Here is a 13,144-nt window from a genome sequence, read left to right as displayed (position 1 = left end):
AGGCAAATTACTATGAAAAGCCTGTCATAAATAAGAATTTAAGCATTTTATTACCATCTACAATCATATTTTGAATGTAAGAGAGACTATTGTTTAGACATTCTTCATATCTGTATTTACTGTGACCCAGAAAGCTGCTAAAATACTAGCTCCTGAATTTAATAACTTTCAAACCAAAAAAGCAATGCAATCAGAAAACCTAGAAGGAAAATGTTTGGCCATCATTTTATGGCATTAAGCTTAAAAGCCTTCAGATTGTACAGAAGGACAATGGTCTGAGGCACACCAGCAAGTCTGCAGCTAAATGGGTAAAAACATAGTTAAACAAAAAAAGCATAAGATGAGTCAAAACCTGTAGTTTAATATGACTGATATGTTTTTACACGTTAAACAAGCAAACAATGCTTGGAAACCCTTAGGCGTGGATTAATAAAAATCATTGTGCAAAGAATGAGGCATAATTCTTCCAAGTGAAAGACTTAAAAAAACAAAAAACATCTGTCATTCTTAAAGAAGGAGAGTTTAGTGTGATCTTGACTGACAGTGACTCTAACCCTAAAACCCTATTCCTATACATTTGAAATCTAAATCAGGCACAAATAAGATCATATTTTGGATATCTTCAATCCTGATTCTTTCGAAACTGAAACAACTTCACTCAGCCTCATTGCTTGTCTAGAATACACATGCAGTATGTCTGTAAGCAGCAAAGCGGATGTTTCCTGGAGTCTTACTGAGACAGACATGAAAAACACTTTGTCATGGTTGTGTTTCCGCAGGTTTTTTTTTTTTTTTCAGCTACGATTTGGGTCATATTTCATCATGAACCACAGGTGAGTCAAATATTCGGCCCTCATGTTACCAGAAAGCATCCAGACAGACTGCAAATGACTAAATGGTGAGAACACAACCCTTTTTATAGCTTAAAAAAGCACTTTATTTCTAAGAAGATGGCAATCATATACCACAGGAACCAAATCCTTATTACAAAATCTGCATTTATCACATACTTTAAAGCCCTTATTTAGTTAGCCTTGCAATGTTTAGTGGAACAGAGTTTGTCTTAGATTTCAACTGACAGGAAGCAACCCTCTACCGTGAGGGAGAGGCAGGGCTAGACCAGTCCTCCAGGGTTTTCAGGTTAGGTAAACTTCTCTAAAATAGGACCAAGTATGAGGCTAGAGAGACAGCTGCTCAAGACGAATTCACACATCAGACACACCTCAATGCTGAGCCAGAAGAACAGAACACAACCGTTAAGGAGGCTTAAACAGTGCATACAAAGACATTCCACAACAGTCACCATGCCCACTGAACGTTCATATAAACCTGATGATTCCCTTAGGGAAGACAGAAGGTGATATCCATCTCCTCTCATTGTAACCCTTACAAAAGCAAAACCTACTGTCAATACAACTCATTTCTTTCATCTTGAGATCAGACATGTCTAAACTTGTTTGTACGACAATTTGGACGCCTGGTTTAAACAAACCAAGGTGTTGACTTTTTAGAAATATTCTAATTCTGTTATAGTGACTTGTGATCAACATGGCTAATGCATCGGAAAGAACATGATGGGGCCCTGAATTGTTAGCTTATAATATGAATGGATGTTTCCCAAATATGGAAATTATCTATTTACAGAAGCAGATATCACAGAGAGGTGTTCTGATTTACTGGATTTTCAAGCTGAAAATTGATTGGCCTACCATGACAACAAACAAGTCAGGTGGGAAAACAGACGGTTTTAATCCATCTGTGAGCCCTTAATTTTTCCCAAAGGTCTACATGAGTCTATTGGCCTGCTGCTGATTGCTGGATCATCAACTGAACACCGTCATTACAAAAGTTCAATTAGATACTATGATATACAGTCATTTGTCTAACATAACAATGTTGTGCAAAATAGTTGGTTTTCTGTATTGTTTTTATGAATAATAATAAACAAATAAAAGCAATTTATTAGTCATAACAGTGCCCCCCCTCTCCACAAATAGAGTAACCTTTTCTTCAAAAAATCAATAGCTGTGAAGGGCTTTACAAGATATTGGGTGAAAATCATTGTAAAATCATTGCTTTCACTGACCTTTAGCATCTTGGACTCATTGTTTGCTGCCAAAGACTAAGTCTACTCCCCCTGGAAGCTTCCCTGTATTATTGATTATTAATTAATTTTGCTTGGCAATCTTCTCATGGCTGATTTTATCCCTTTTCATGATTAATCCTTTTAGATCACACCTTTTAGATTTCCTTTCCTTAATCCTCTATGAATATACTTGGCTACAGCACTCTGTGATGAACCAACTTCCTCAGCCATAACCTTTAGTGGTTTATCCTCCATAAAGAGGCTGTTGATGATTTTTCTGTGGACATCAGCAGTCTGCCTGATGACTGTGTTGCTGACTGAGGCAAGGTCTCAGGGTGGTGGGTGAGGAAATCTTGAAACTCTAAATGTAAGTTAACTCATCACAAACTGACACCATTAGTTTCCAATATTATAACTAATTTTGGTTCTATGAGACACTGGATTTGAGGTTTTCATTCTCTGTGAGTCATAATTATTAAAATTTCAGGAAATAAAAGGCGTTAAATTAATCAAATTCACTTTCTGAAACAAGTGAAAGCAATTGACCATTTTCATCTTGTTCAGCTTTTCTTTATAAATGTATCTTTCCATAAAAGAATCAGGTTTAACCCCAGAGTAGAATTGCACATCACAAATATGGTGAGATCAAGAAAGACTTCCCTATGTAGCAGCTGAAGTTCACATATTGAATATAATTTGCAACAAACACATTAAAGATTTTCAAACAATACTGTAATACACAATAAGTTTTAAACCACGTAGAATAAAAAAATCTTTTCTGTTTTCCCCCTCACTTCTAATTTACTTAACCTATACATTGCAAAAAACATTCCGAAAATGAGTAAACATTTCTTAAAATAAGTGTATTTACCCTTAATTTGAGTATGGAAAATAAGATGATATGCCAATGGAATTAGTATTTTTACCCTTAAAATAAGATAATTAGACATTATGCACTTGAAATAAGAGACTGTTGTTGTTTTTTCTTATTCTAAATGTAAATTGTGTGGTGCCGTTGACAAAGTGTCTAACTTACCTGCTTAATTGCAGAAAAATACACTTATTTTAAGAAGAACTGACTTACTTAGATTAACATTTTTTGCAGTGTAGTACTGGTACTGAAAATCATCAATTCTGCAATAAATCAGGCTCTACGTTAGAACCAGGGAGAATGACGGGGAATCTTCAAACTTATTAAACATTTACATTTTTCATATATTAACTACTGGACAACAGAAACACTGTGGTTAATTATGCACATCAATATACAAACATTAAAGATGTTAGATACAGCATTTGTGCCCTTTTCAGAAATACATTTTGAATTATTTGGGGTGAAGATAAAATTATATACCTATAAAGTCATCTAGGAGTCTTCAGAGATAAATACTTTAACAATAACTTCAAAATTCATTAAATGTGGATATCAGTAGACTTAAATATAATTTTTTGCAGAAAGATTATTGATAAAAGTATTTTACTATGTAAAATATGTTCGCCCCAGAACTCAAACCTGAAAGAATTTTGTCCAATATACCTTTAATTTAGACAGCATAGATGTTTAACCTCTTAAAACTAACCAGGTCGCTGGCAACCTGTTGGACCTTAAGTGGGGGTAATAATTCAGAATGCATAAAATTCCACCGGTAAAATTTCTACCAGCAGGTGGAGCCATTGCGGGACACTCCAAGCTGACACCAAATGTGCCATACCCCACAGCTCTGGAACTGTTATAGCTAGAGGTCTGGAATTTTCTGTATTTGTGGTTGACATGATGTAGAACAAATATAATGCAATACAACTTGCCTTTTCTCAAGAATGTCTTTATTACTGCTGTTCAAAAAAGACCTATCAATTCTGAGAATAAAAAAACAACAACTTTGAGTGATGTTTGAACTGATGCAGTTTGGTCTGCGTTCCAGTCACCCAATTTTTTTTTATACCCAAATTTAAGGAGTTAGCTTTCAAATAATGTATTGCACATGTAATTTGGCGCTTTTCCATTTGGGTATGCAAAATAGGTGAAGATTTCCCAAAATGAGGTGGATGTTAAGAGGTTAAATACATGCCTCTATTTATTAGCAGAGGCTGCAGGAAAGGATAGTTTGTCAGTGTAGAATGACCCTGAGGTTCTGGTGCCTTTCGGCCACCCCTATTCAGATTTTCTGGCTACGCCTCTGGTTAGAACACAGATGGGTATGTTTAATACTCACGGTGAGAGGCAGGGAGCACACCACAAAGATGACAGTGATGAGAGCCAGCAGGACCAGGTGGTCCATCTCCTCTTCCCCGCGCCCGAACCAGGCCAGGTTAAATCTTTTCTTCCGCGCCACAGACACCACGGATCCGCGGCGATTCAGGTGGCTCCTGCGCATCTGGCACAGACTGACGATCACCGAGCCGTTGCAGACGAACACAATGAAGATCAGCAGCGCCATGAGTGAAGAGTAGGATAGAGAGAAGGCTAGAACCAAGCCATCTCTGCCTGCTTCCATTTTAACGAAACACCACGTCCCGGGGCAGTACTGTCTGAACTGACCATAGCCGCTGTATGGTAGGAGGCAAAATGCCAGGGAGAAAATGTAAATAAAGAAAAGGGTGACTTTGGCAAGGTTGCGCCGAATATGTACTGAGTAGAAGTATGGGTGGCTGATGGCCAAGCAGCGCTCCAGCGCCATGGCGCACAGTATGAGAGTCGGTGCCAGCGCAAAGAAGATGACCGCTGCGCCAAACACGTTGCAGAGCGCATCACCACCCAGGCTTATCAGCGACTTGTCGAGGGCGTAGCAGGTGAACACAGGTGGGCTGAGGAGGCAGGTTCCCAGCAGGTCAGTAAGGGCCAGACCCGTCACCAGGACGCAGAAGACCGAGGACCTGGAGCGGTGCTCCTTCCGGTGCACCCCGAGGATGAAGAGAGCCAGCAGGTTCCCCACTACTCCAGCGAAAAACATGAAGGCGCTTGTTAAAAGTTTGTCAACATTGGTCACAATGGAGGAGGTGTTGTGGCACTCCGAGGTGTTCATGTTAAAGCTTTTTTCAGGAGATATTTTTTCTAGAATACTTGGAGCAATAAAAAATAATCCAAATCTCCACGCAAGTTAAAATCCTGTTTTCTGGTGATAATCACTTGGCACGTCGCACAATGAGGATGCACGGCTGGGGACATGATGCTGCCTTGCATTAAGGCGCTCCAGGTTCACTACTGGTTTCCTGCAGCTTCTGTGGAGCAAATGACAATTTCAGAAAACTATAACCTACCCTGGCAGAGTGGCACATCAGGATTTATAGAGATTCTCATTATTCCTATCAAAATTATATGAAAAGAGTCTAAATAACTATACAAACACTTAAAATGAATAATGAATACTCACCGAACCAGCTATACATAAAAAACTATGAAGTTTCAGTTCTTTTCTTACTCCCAGCCTTCTCATTTTTCCTCACTCGTTGTTCCCATTTTATCCATCAGAGAAAATGAAAAAGAAAAAACAAACAATTATCCTCAGATGCGGAGTTTAAAAGTAGCGCTGTCGGCAGGTTGTTGCTGACTTTCCAGGCGGAGAGCACAACTGATTGTATAAAGCTTTTCTTCTTCCTCTAAGTTCACTGCAGCGCGCCTCCCAGTCTGTTTTTGATCGATACAAAGCTCCTCCCACTAAACAACATCTTCACACAATGCAGTGGATTATACCTGTCTCAGAGTGAATTGTTCAAAAGAGCAGATCAACATGAAAACTTTTGTAGGCTAAACATACAGTATAGTTAAAATAAATGGCAATTGCTAATACTGGAAAATGCAGAGGAACAAGTATTCATTATCTACATATATGTCTGTCTATATATATAGAGAGAGAGATATAAAAAAATATATTTCACTTTAGATCCTTTATAAGCAGTGGTGTCAAAATTACACACATTTGTTACTTAAATAGAAGTATAGAAACTGCAGTTTAAAAACACTCTAGTAAAAGTTGAAGTATCAACTTGACCTCTTTACTCAAGTAAAAGTGAAAAAGAATGTGCTCCAAAAACTACTTAAAGTATAAAAGTATAAAGTAACCTTTAAAAAACAACAGCCAGATGCCACTGTATGAATTGAAAGCTCAATTTTGCGACTATTTCGAAAAATTCTTTGAGATAGGACCAAGGATGAGGGAGGTCTTGTTGGTCTCCATCACCTGTGTCTGACCTCTCAGACATTTCAACATTTTTTTCTGAATCCCACATTGTAGCATGGCATAGACAATTCGCTTTGCAGTTTGGAGAACATCTGCTTGCTTCTGATGATTTCCTTTAGCTAACCAATCAGTGTTTGCGTTATATGACTCATCCAATTACACTAGTTTTCACTAGATGTGGATGGAGCCAATGATCTGCATTGGTAAATATTTATAAACATTAAACCAAAGCAAAGAGCAACGAGTAACGTTTGTGTTAAAAATGTAAGGAATAGAAAGAACAGATACTTGTGTGAAAATGTAATGAGTAGAATACAGAAGTAGGAAGAACAATAAGTAATGGAGTAAAGTACAGATATCTAAAAAGTGTGCTTGAATACAGTAACAAAGTATTCGTACTTGGTTACTTGACACCTCTGCTCATGAGGCTCTTTGCTCTTTTCTTTGCATCCAGCTTATCCTGCTGTAGACTCTGATCAGATGGTAAAAACATATTTGATAAAGTTTGATGTAAACTTCCTTCCTTTACATATGAATTACAGAAATCTCTGTAAGGGCTTTAAGCAGAAAAGAGACCTGTGGCCTCATGAATTCCTGGAGGAAGACTGGGAGCGTCTCTGGCGAGTGTTCTGAGTGAAGTGATTCTGAGGAATCATCTCAGGCTTGGAATCCAGGGTTCTATGAAGGAGCAAACAGAGAGTGGGGTTAGGATCTGGTTAAATGAGGAAGCAAGGCTAGGAAAAGGATCAGTCTGTACCACGCAGAAGCACTAATGAACTGACACCCTCCTCCTGGTTCCAGCTCCTTATGAAGGGCGGTAATCAACTCAGATGAAAAGCACCTGCCCGTCCAGCCTTGCTGAGGAGAGAGTAAGGAAAAAAACAGCCTGCACCCAGACCTAGGAGTATGACAAGAAGACTGTAACAACAAAAACCCTATGACCAACAATTTTCTATATAACTGGGAAACTGGAGAAATACAAAGAAAGAATCGAGACGAGCAGAAGAGAGAGAGAGACCCAGCTCCTGCTGTTGGTATTTCATCCATTGCCAAATAATCTGAGCTACGATGACATGATATTATGGTTTGCCAAATGTCCTAAATTATTGTTAAGTCTTTCACTGCAAAAACAATCTCAAAATGAGTACAAATGTCTTAAATTAAGTATATTTACCCTTAATTTGAGCAGGTAAATAAGATGATTTGCCAATGGAATTAGTATTTTTACTCTTAAAATAAGGTACCTAGATATTATGCACTTGAAATAAGACAATGCAATTGTTTTTTCCTTGTTTAAAGTGTAAATTGTCTTGTTCCATTGGCAAAGTGTCTCACTTCAATCCTTAATTCAAGAAAAAACGCACTTATTTTAAGAAAATAACTGCATTTTTTTCTTGAAAAAATAAGTAAGTTAAAATAAGTGTGTTTTTTCTTGAATTAAGGATTGAAAAAAATGCACTTATTTTAAGAAAACATGACTTATTTAGATTTTATTTTTTGCAGTGTCTTGTGGAAGGTAATCTCATGTGGTCTACTTTCCATACTGCACCGATTATCACAGCTGAAACTACGCAAAATACAGGGAGAGCTGTTCTCTCCCTGCTTTGGGAGACCCATCCAATATGGCGGTGAAGTAGATTAGCGTCTAGGTATATATTGTTAATGGCTGAAACAAGCCCCATTCCATGATGTTTCCACCTTTAAGTTTAGCTGTTGGGATTGTGGTTTAGGGGTGTAGTTCATCCCTTTTATCTTCCTCAACATAGTGTATATTAAGGCAATCAAATACCTCATTTTTTGACAATATTTTATAGGCTTTCTAAAAGTAGTTTATAAAATGTGCTTTAGCATGCTTCTTCCTCAGCAGTGTGGTGAATGAGCATACAGGTCATGGTGGTATAATCCATTAGATATTGTTTTCCATGCAAGTGTTGTTTCTACTAATTCCAGATCTTCTTAAATCTCTCCATGAACCCTCCCCTTGTCAACTTTCCTGAAAATCATTTTCACTACTCAGGCGTTGAACATCTTCTCATGGCTGGGGTTTATCAACATTCTTTTTAAATAGTTATTAGCCCCATCAGTGGTCACTGCTTCAAAGATTGTTCTGTATCCAATAACATTGGCAAATTTTGCAAGACTTATCTTTCATTTGTCTTGAGAGTGCTCATTTGTTTTGCCCAACAGGAAATTTACCTCGTCTTACTCTGTGGTAACAAGTCATTTATTCTGTAGGCCATTAGTTGAGACTGAAGGAGCCTTTTTTGCCTCTCCCTTTCTTCTTTTCTGGCTTGGGATATCATGTTGCATGTCACTCACAAATATTCTGGGCAGAAGATTTTTTCTTACACTGTGCTTAAAAGATATGAAGTGGGTGTGGAGCAGTGGGAGACTTCTAAGGAGTTCTACACTTGGGTTCTTGTCAAGAGTTGAATATAAAAGAAGGTGTAGTGGCCCTGACAAAAAGAACAAAGTTGTATATTTTTTTGGAGTATTTATCGAACTTTTGTAATCCCATAGGATAGCAACATTAAAAAGAAGGAACACGACAAGCTCCAGAAATACCAAGGACTCCATGAGAAGGAAATAGAAATGGGGGCAGTTCAAGGCCTCATGGTGCAAGTTGTCATCTGTGCACTGCAGGGTTTGACCCCAGAACCAAGGAAGTGGTTGCAGCAGATTCCAGGAACAACCTCTGACACCTCTTTCTAAAAAAACCTAACCATATGGGCACCGGTCCATCAACCAATTACAAGGTATTCACAGGTCACCTTAAATTCATTTGGAGTTGGGGTTTTAATAAATCATAAAATTTAAAAATGTCAATAAAATTTTGATTGGAATTAATCAACATTTTGTTCATATTATCCTATTTTGTAATAAAATACTGTGGTTGAAGATATTTTCTCCCTTTGCTCCCCTTCATTAGCGCATGTATACATTTACAAACCTTGTAATTTATATGCATATGTTTGCTGCATAAAGGTAGATAATAAGCCACAGTATCATAAAAAGATTATATAACATATTTTCAAAGCAAATAAGTACTTGGGAAAGTCCATCCTTCTTCCATACCTGCTGGTGCTTTTCTCCAGCTGTCAATGAGTGAGAGGCGGGGTACAACCTGGACAGGTCACTGGGCAACACAGAGATAAACAGGACTAACAAACATTCACACACAAACTCACACCTAAGTAAGCTAATGAAGTAACCGGAGAGAACCCACGCATGCACAGGAAGAACATGGTAAATGGTTTGTACTTATATATTCAAGTCAGGAGACTCGACACTACATTTAGTCAACATCAGTAGATAATGCAGGTGAAGTTTCTTGCCCAAGGACACAATGACACTAAAAGTCAGAGCCGGGGCTTGAACCGTCAATCCTTCGATTTCAGGGCAAACTCCTACATCCGACGCCACTGTCGCCCCAAAGACCCCGGGCCAGATATCAGACCAGGAACCTTCTTGCTTCAAGGTGGCTTTGCTACCCACTGCAGCATTGTGCAGCCTCTGGAGCACATAACTGAGTAAAAAAAAAAATATTTTTTTAAATGAAAGTTTGAAAGTATTGACTAAAAGAGGAAAAAAATATAAAGCAGTTAGGCCTTTTAAGCTGCATTTGTTTGGCAACATCTCCTTTCATTTCCAAACTGATCTCGTTGGTTTACCTTTCAGTCTACTTTTTCCAACATCTCAGCTTAGAAAAGAGACAGCACACTTGATTAAATATAAATCTAATTACGGCCAATTATCCTTGCTTACTTCTATGAAAGCGGGGTTTGTGTTATTCTTCATTCCTTTTTGAATTGCTGTTTAAATCCATCAGGGCTCTGTGATTCTTTGCTTTGTTTTTCTTAGTATGTTTGAATGTTTTTGATTCATACTTTGCATTAGAGCTCTGCAGCCAGCCTTTTTATTTTTCTGCTCCTTCTGAAAAAACAAACAAAAAAAACAAATAAACAAAAGTATAGAATTAAAAATACAGCTGTTTTGGTTTATTCTGCCATAAGTGAAGTGAATAACAAAATATCTCAACATTTCAAACGTATTGTCGGTTACAATAATTAATGTTGGTCAGTTGCACTATTTGCCTTTCCCTGTCTGGTAGGCATGATTCTAATTTACTTTTAAATACTACAGGCGCTTCTAAGATGAGGATGCCACACAGGGAGTTTACATATTCACTGCCCATAAAACAAACCAAGGTGGCACATTTAAATAAGCGGCAGACACAGGAGCTCAAAACAAATATTGCCATGAGCACACTTATTCCCCCAAGCAGTAGATCTATTTGTGAGCATACCAAATGAGGAAAGGGATCATGACGCTTAGTAAATTTACACAAGCTCCCATTATGATGCATGGAAAGCTTGCTTTAAAGCAAAACAATGGAATTTCTGTACATGAGAAAGGCAGTGCTGTTTGTCTTGCGGTCAAACCTGCTGTTCGGGTGAATTAGGTTACTTAATGATAGAGATGGAGAATGAATAGCAAAGTAATCCATGTATGGATGGTAAGGATTTATAAAATATTGGTGTAAATATAAATGTGCAAACGTGTTGACTTGGCCCTCGTTTATCACTGTAAGGCTTTCTTGTATTTTTTAAAGGATTTTTACTTGGTAATAAAAGTTTTTCTTTTTACCTTTCTGTCAAATTTTGTAACTGACCATCCATTCAGCCAGCCATTCATGTTACTCAACTTAACCCAATTTTCTTTATAAAGCCCTTAAAAACAAAGTGCTGTACATATCAGGTAAAGTTACAATTCTATAAAAACAGCATAGAACTTCAAAGGAATAAAACACATTTAATAAAATCAATTAATTTAACCCAATAAAACATCAAAAAAAAAAAAAAAAAAAAAATCGACTCTCATTCTGTTTTAAAAACCAAAGAATAAAAATAGGTTTTAATACAAAATTTTAAAAATAGACGGTGAAGAAGATTGTCTAATGAGGAGGGGGAGCATTCAACAATTTTGGAGCATGAGGTGAAAAAGTTCTGTCTCCTCTGAGCTTCCGTTTGGATTTCGGTACCTCCAGGAGCAGCTGACCTAAAGCACCAAGTGGGAGCATAGGGGTGGAGAAGCTCAGAGAGGTAGGGAGGGGCCCAGACAGTTAAAGACCTAAAAACAAATTAAAGAATCTGGGAGTTATGTGCTCCCTCTTAGGTACTCCAGTGAAAAGGCGTGCAGCTACATTTTGCACCAAGTGGATATGTGCGGGGGGGACAGTCACTATCTATTATTCCACCTCTCCATTTCTTTTTTTCCCTGGTTCCATTGTAATAGGCTGAACAATTATAGGATATCTAAAATTTACATTCACTTAAGATGACACAGTATCCTCTTTTTGACTCACACCACCCACTGGAACACGAACTTTCTGTCAGCAGAACCTTACAACATCAGGGCGAGCTTGTTCCTACAAAAACAGAAGGGAAGCACAAAGAACAGAAACACATCAAAGATGCTCTCCAAACCTGTGGATACCAAAACTGGGCATTTGTCAAATCAGCAAGGAAATCCAAAGGACACGCAGTAGAACATAACGGTGAGAAAACTAAATGCAAAAACATCGCCATCCCATACGTTACTGTAGTCTCTGAAAAACTCAAGGATTTTCTCCAAACACAAAATCCTAGTACATTTCAAACCAATCAAGACCCTTAGACAGAAGCTAGTGCAACCTAAGCAAAAAAACCCCGGACCAAATATGAGCGGAGTGGTGAATGCAGTACGATGCAGTGAGGAATGATCTGATCTTTATATTGGAGAAACCAAACAGACGCATGGCCCAACACAGAAGAGCGGCCTCCCCGGACAAGACTCTGCGACACATCTACAACTTATGGACAAAAGAGATTATTTTGAGAACCAGAATGTTCACATTTTTGACAAAGAAGACATTTGGTTTGAAAGGGGTGTGAAGGAAGCCATTTATGTTAAGAGAGAAAAACAACCTTAGATAGAGGGATTGACTCAGGTTTCAGCTTTCAAAAACCTACAATGCAGCAATAGAGTTGGTTCCTTATCGCTATCATCGCAACCCCCCATACAGGAGACCAGAACATCTCGCCTGTTCAGCCAGGCTTACCCTAACGAATACCCCTTTAAGAGGCATAGACCAGTATCTAGCATTGCAGGCCAACAAAGAATCAAAACGACTCCCAATTCGTAAGAGGCTGATCCATTCCTCAGGTTAAATTTGCATGTTTTTTTTTTATGTCAAAACAAGACTTTTTTTATGGTCCACTCTAAAAAGTCTCGAACTCAATGGTAATTCTGACATTTTGAGTTGAAAAAGCTTCCTGGATGGGAAGCCTAATGTCTTCAACCTTGGAAAATTAGTCCAGTTGATTGTTTTTGAACTTTTCTGGATTCACTTTATTAAAAAAAATGGCTCAAAAAAGTGTGGAGGTTTGACCGGAAAAAGTTTACAAAACCCGTTTTAGCTAAATACTGTTTGGTAATCACCCTTTCATTTCTACAATACAATTTTCTATAAAACCGCTTCATGTTGTACACTTATTATTCAATAAAATGTAATCACACTGTTATTACCGTATTAGGGGTTTTCAATAAAAAGCAGCACAACCATTATTTTCATCACAAAATGATTTGAGGGAGTTTAGTGTCTGAACATAATAAAATAAGAGAAGTGGATGGCAAAGTCCAAAGGACATCTTTGAAAGAGATTTAGAGAGCCTGGCAAATAATAATCAGATCACTTAAGGGAAAAATAAAGACACTCTTGCACCTTAAGCAAAATGAAAGCATTTAAAAGCTGTCATAAAACACTTTTCAAAATAACATCCATATGGAAAATCAGGCCAAAGATAATGGAGGCGCCTGAAATACAAATGTTTAATTTGTT

General features: G+C 37.9%; 1 protein-coding gene across 1 annotated transcript in view; it reads right to left on the bottom strand.

The window, feature by feature from the left end:
- The window catches only part of ptgir (prostaglandin I2 receptor), a 41,503-nt gene extending 35,849 nt beyond the window's left edge, over positions 1 to 5,654 (bottom strand). The window contains exons 1-2 of the mRNA XM_038298596.1: positions 5,458 to 5,654; positions 4,300 to 5,305 (exon numbers count right to left, since the gene is read on the bottom strand). Coding sequence (XP_038154524.1) covers positions 4,300 to 5,109 — 810 coding nt within the window. The 5' untranslated portion in view covers positions 5,110 to 5,305; positions 5,458 to 5,654. The remainder of the gene's footprint in view (positions 1 to 4,299; positions 5,306 to 5,457) is intronic.
- Positions 5,655 to 13,144: the final 7,490 nt, after the last annotated feature.

This window comes from Cyprinodon tularosa, unplaced genomic scaffold, assembly GCF_016077235.1.
Source record: "Cyprinodon tularosa strain WSP-4 unplaced genomic scaffold, ASM1607723v1 ctg41, whole genome shotgun sequence".
NCBI classification, from domain to species: Eukaryota; Metazoa; Chordata; class Actinopteri; order Cyprinodontiformes; family Cyprinodontidae; genus Cyprinodon; species Cyprinodon tularosa.
This window is presented reverse-complemented; position numbering and strand designations above follow the sequence as displayed.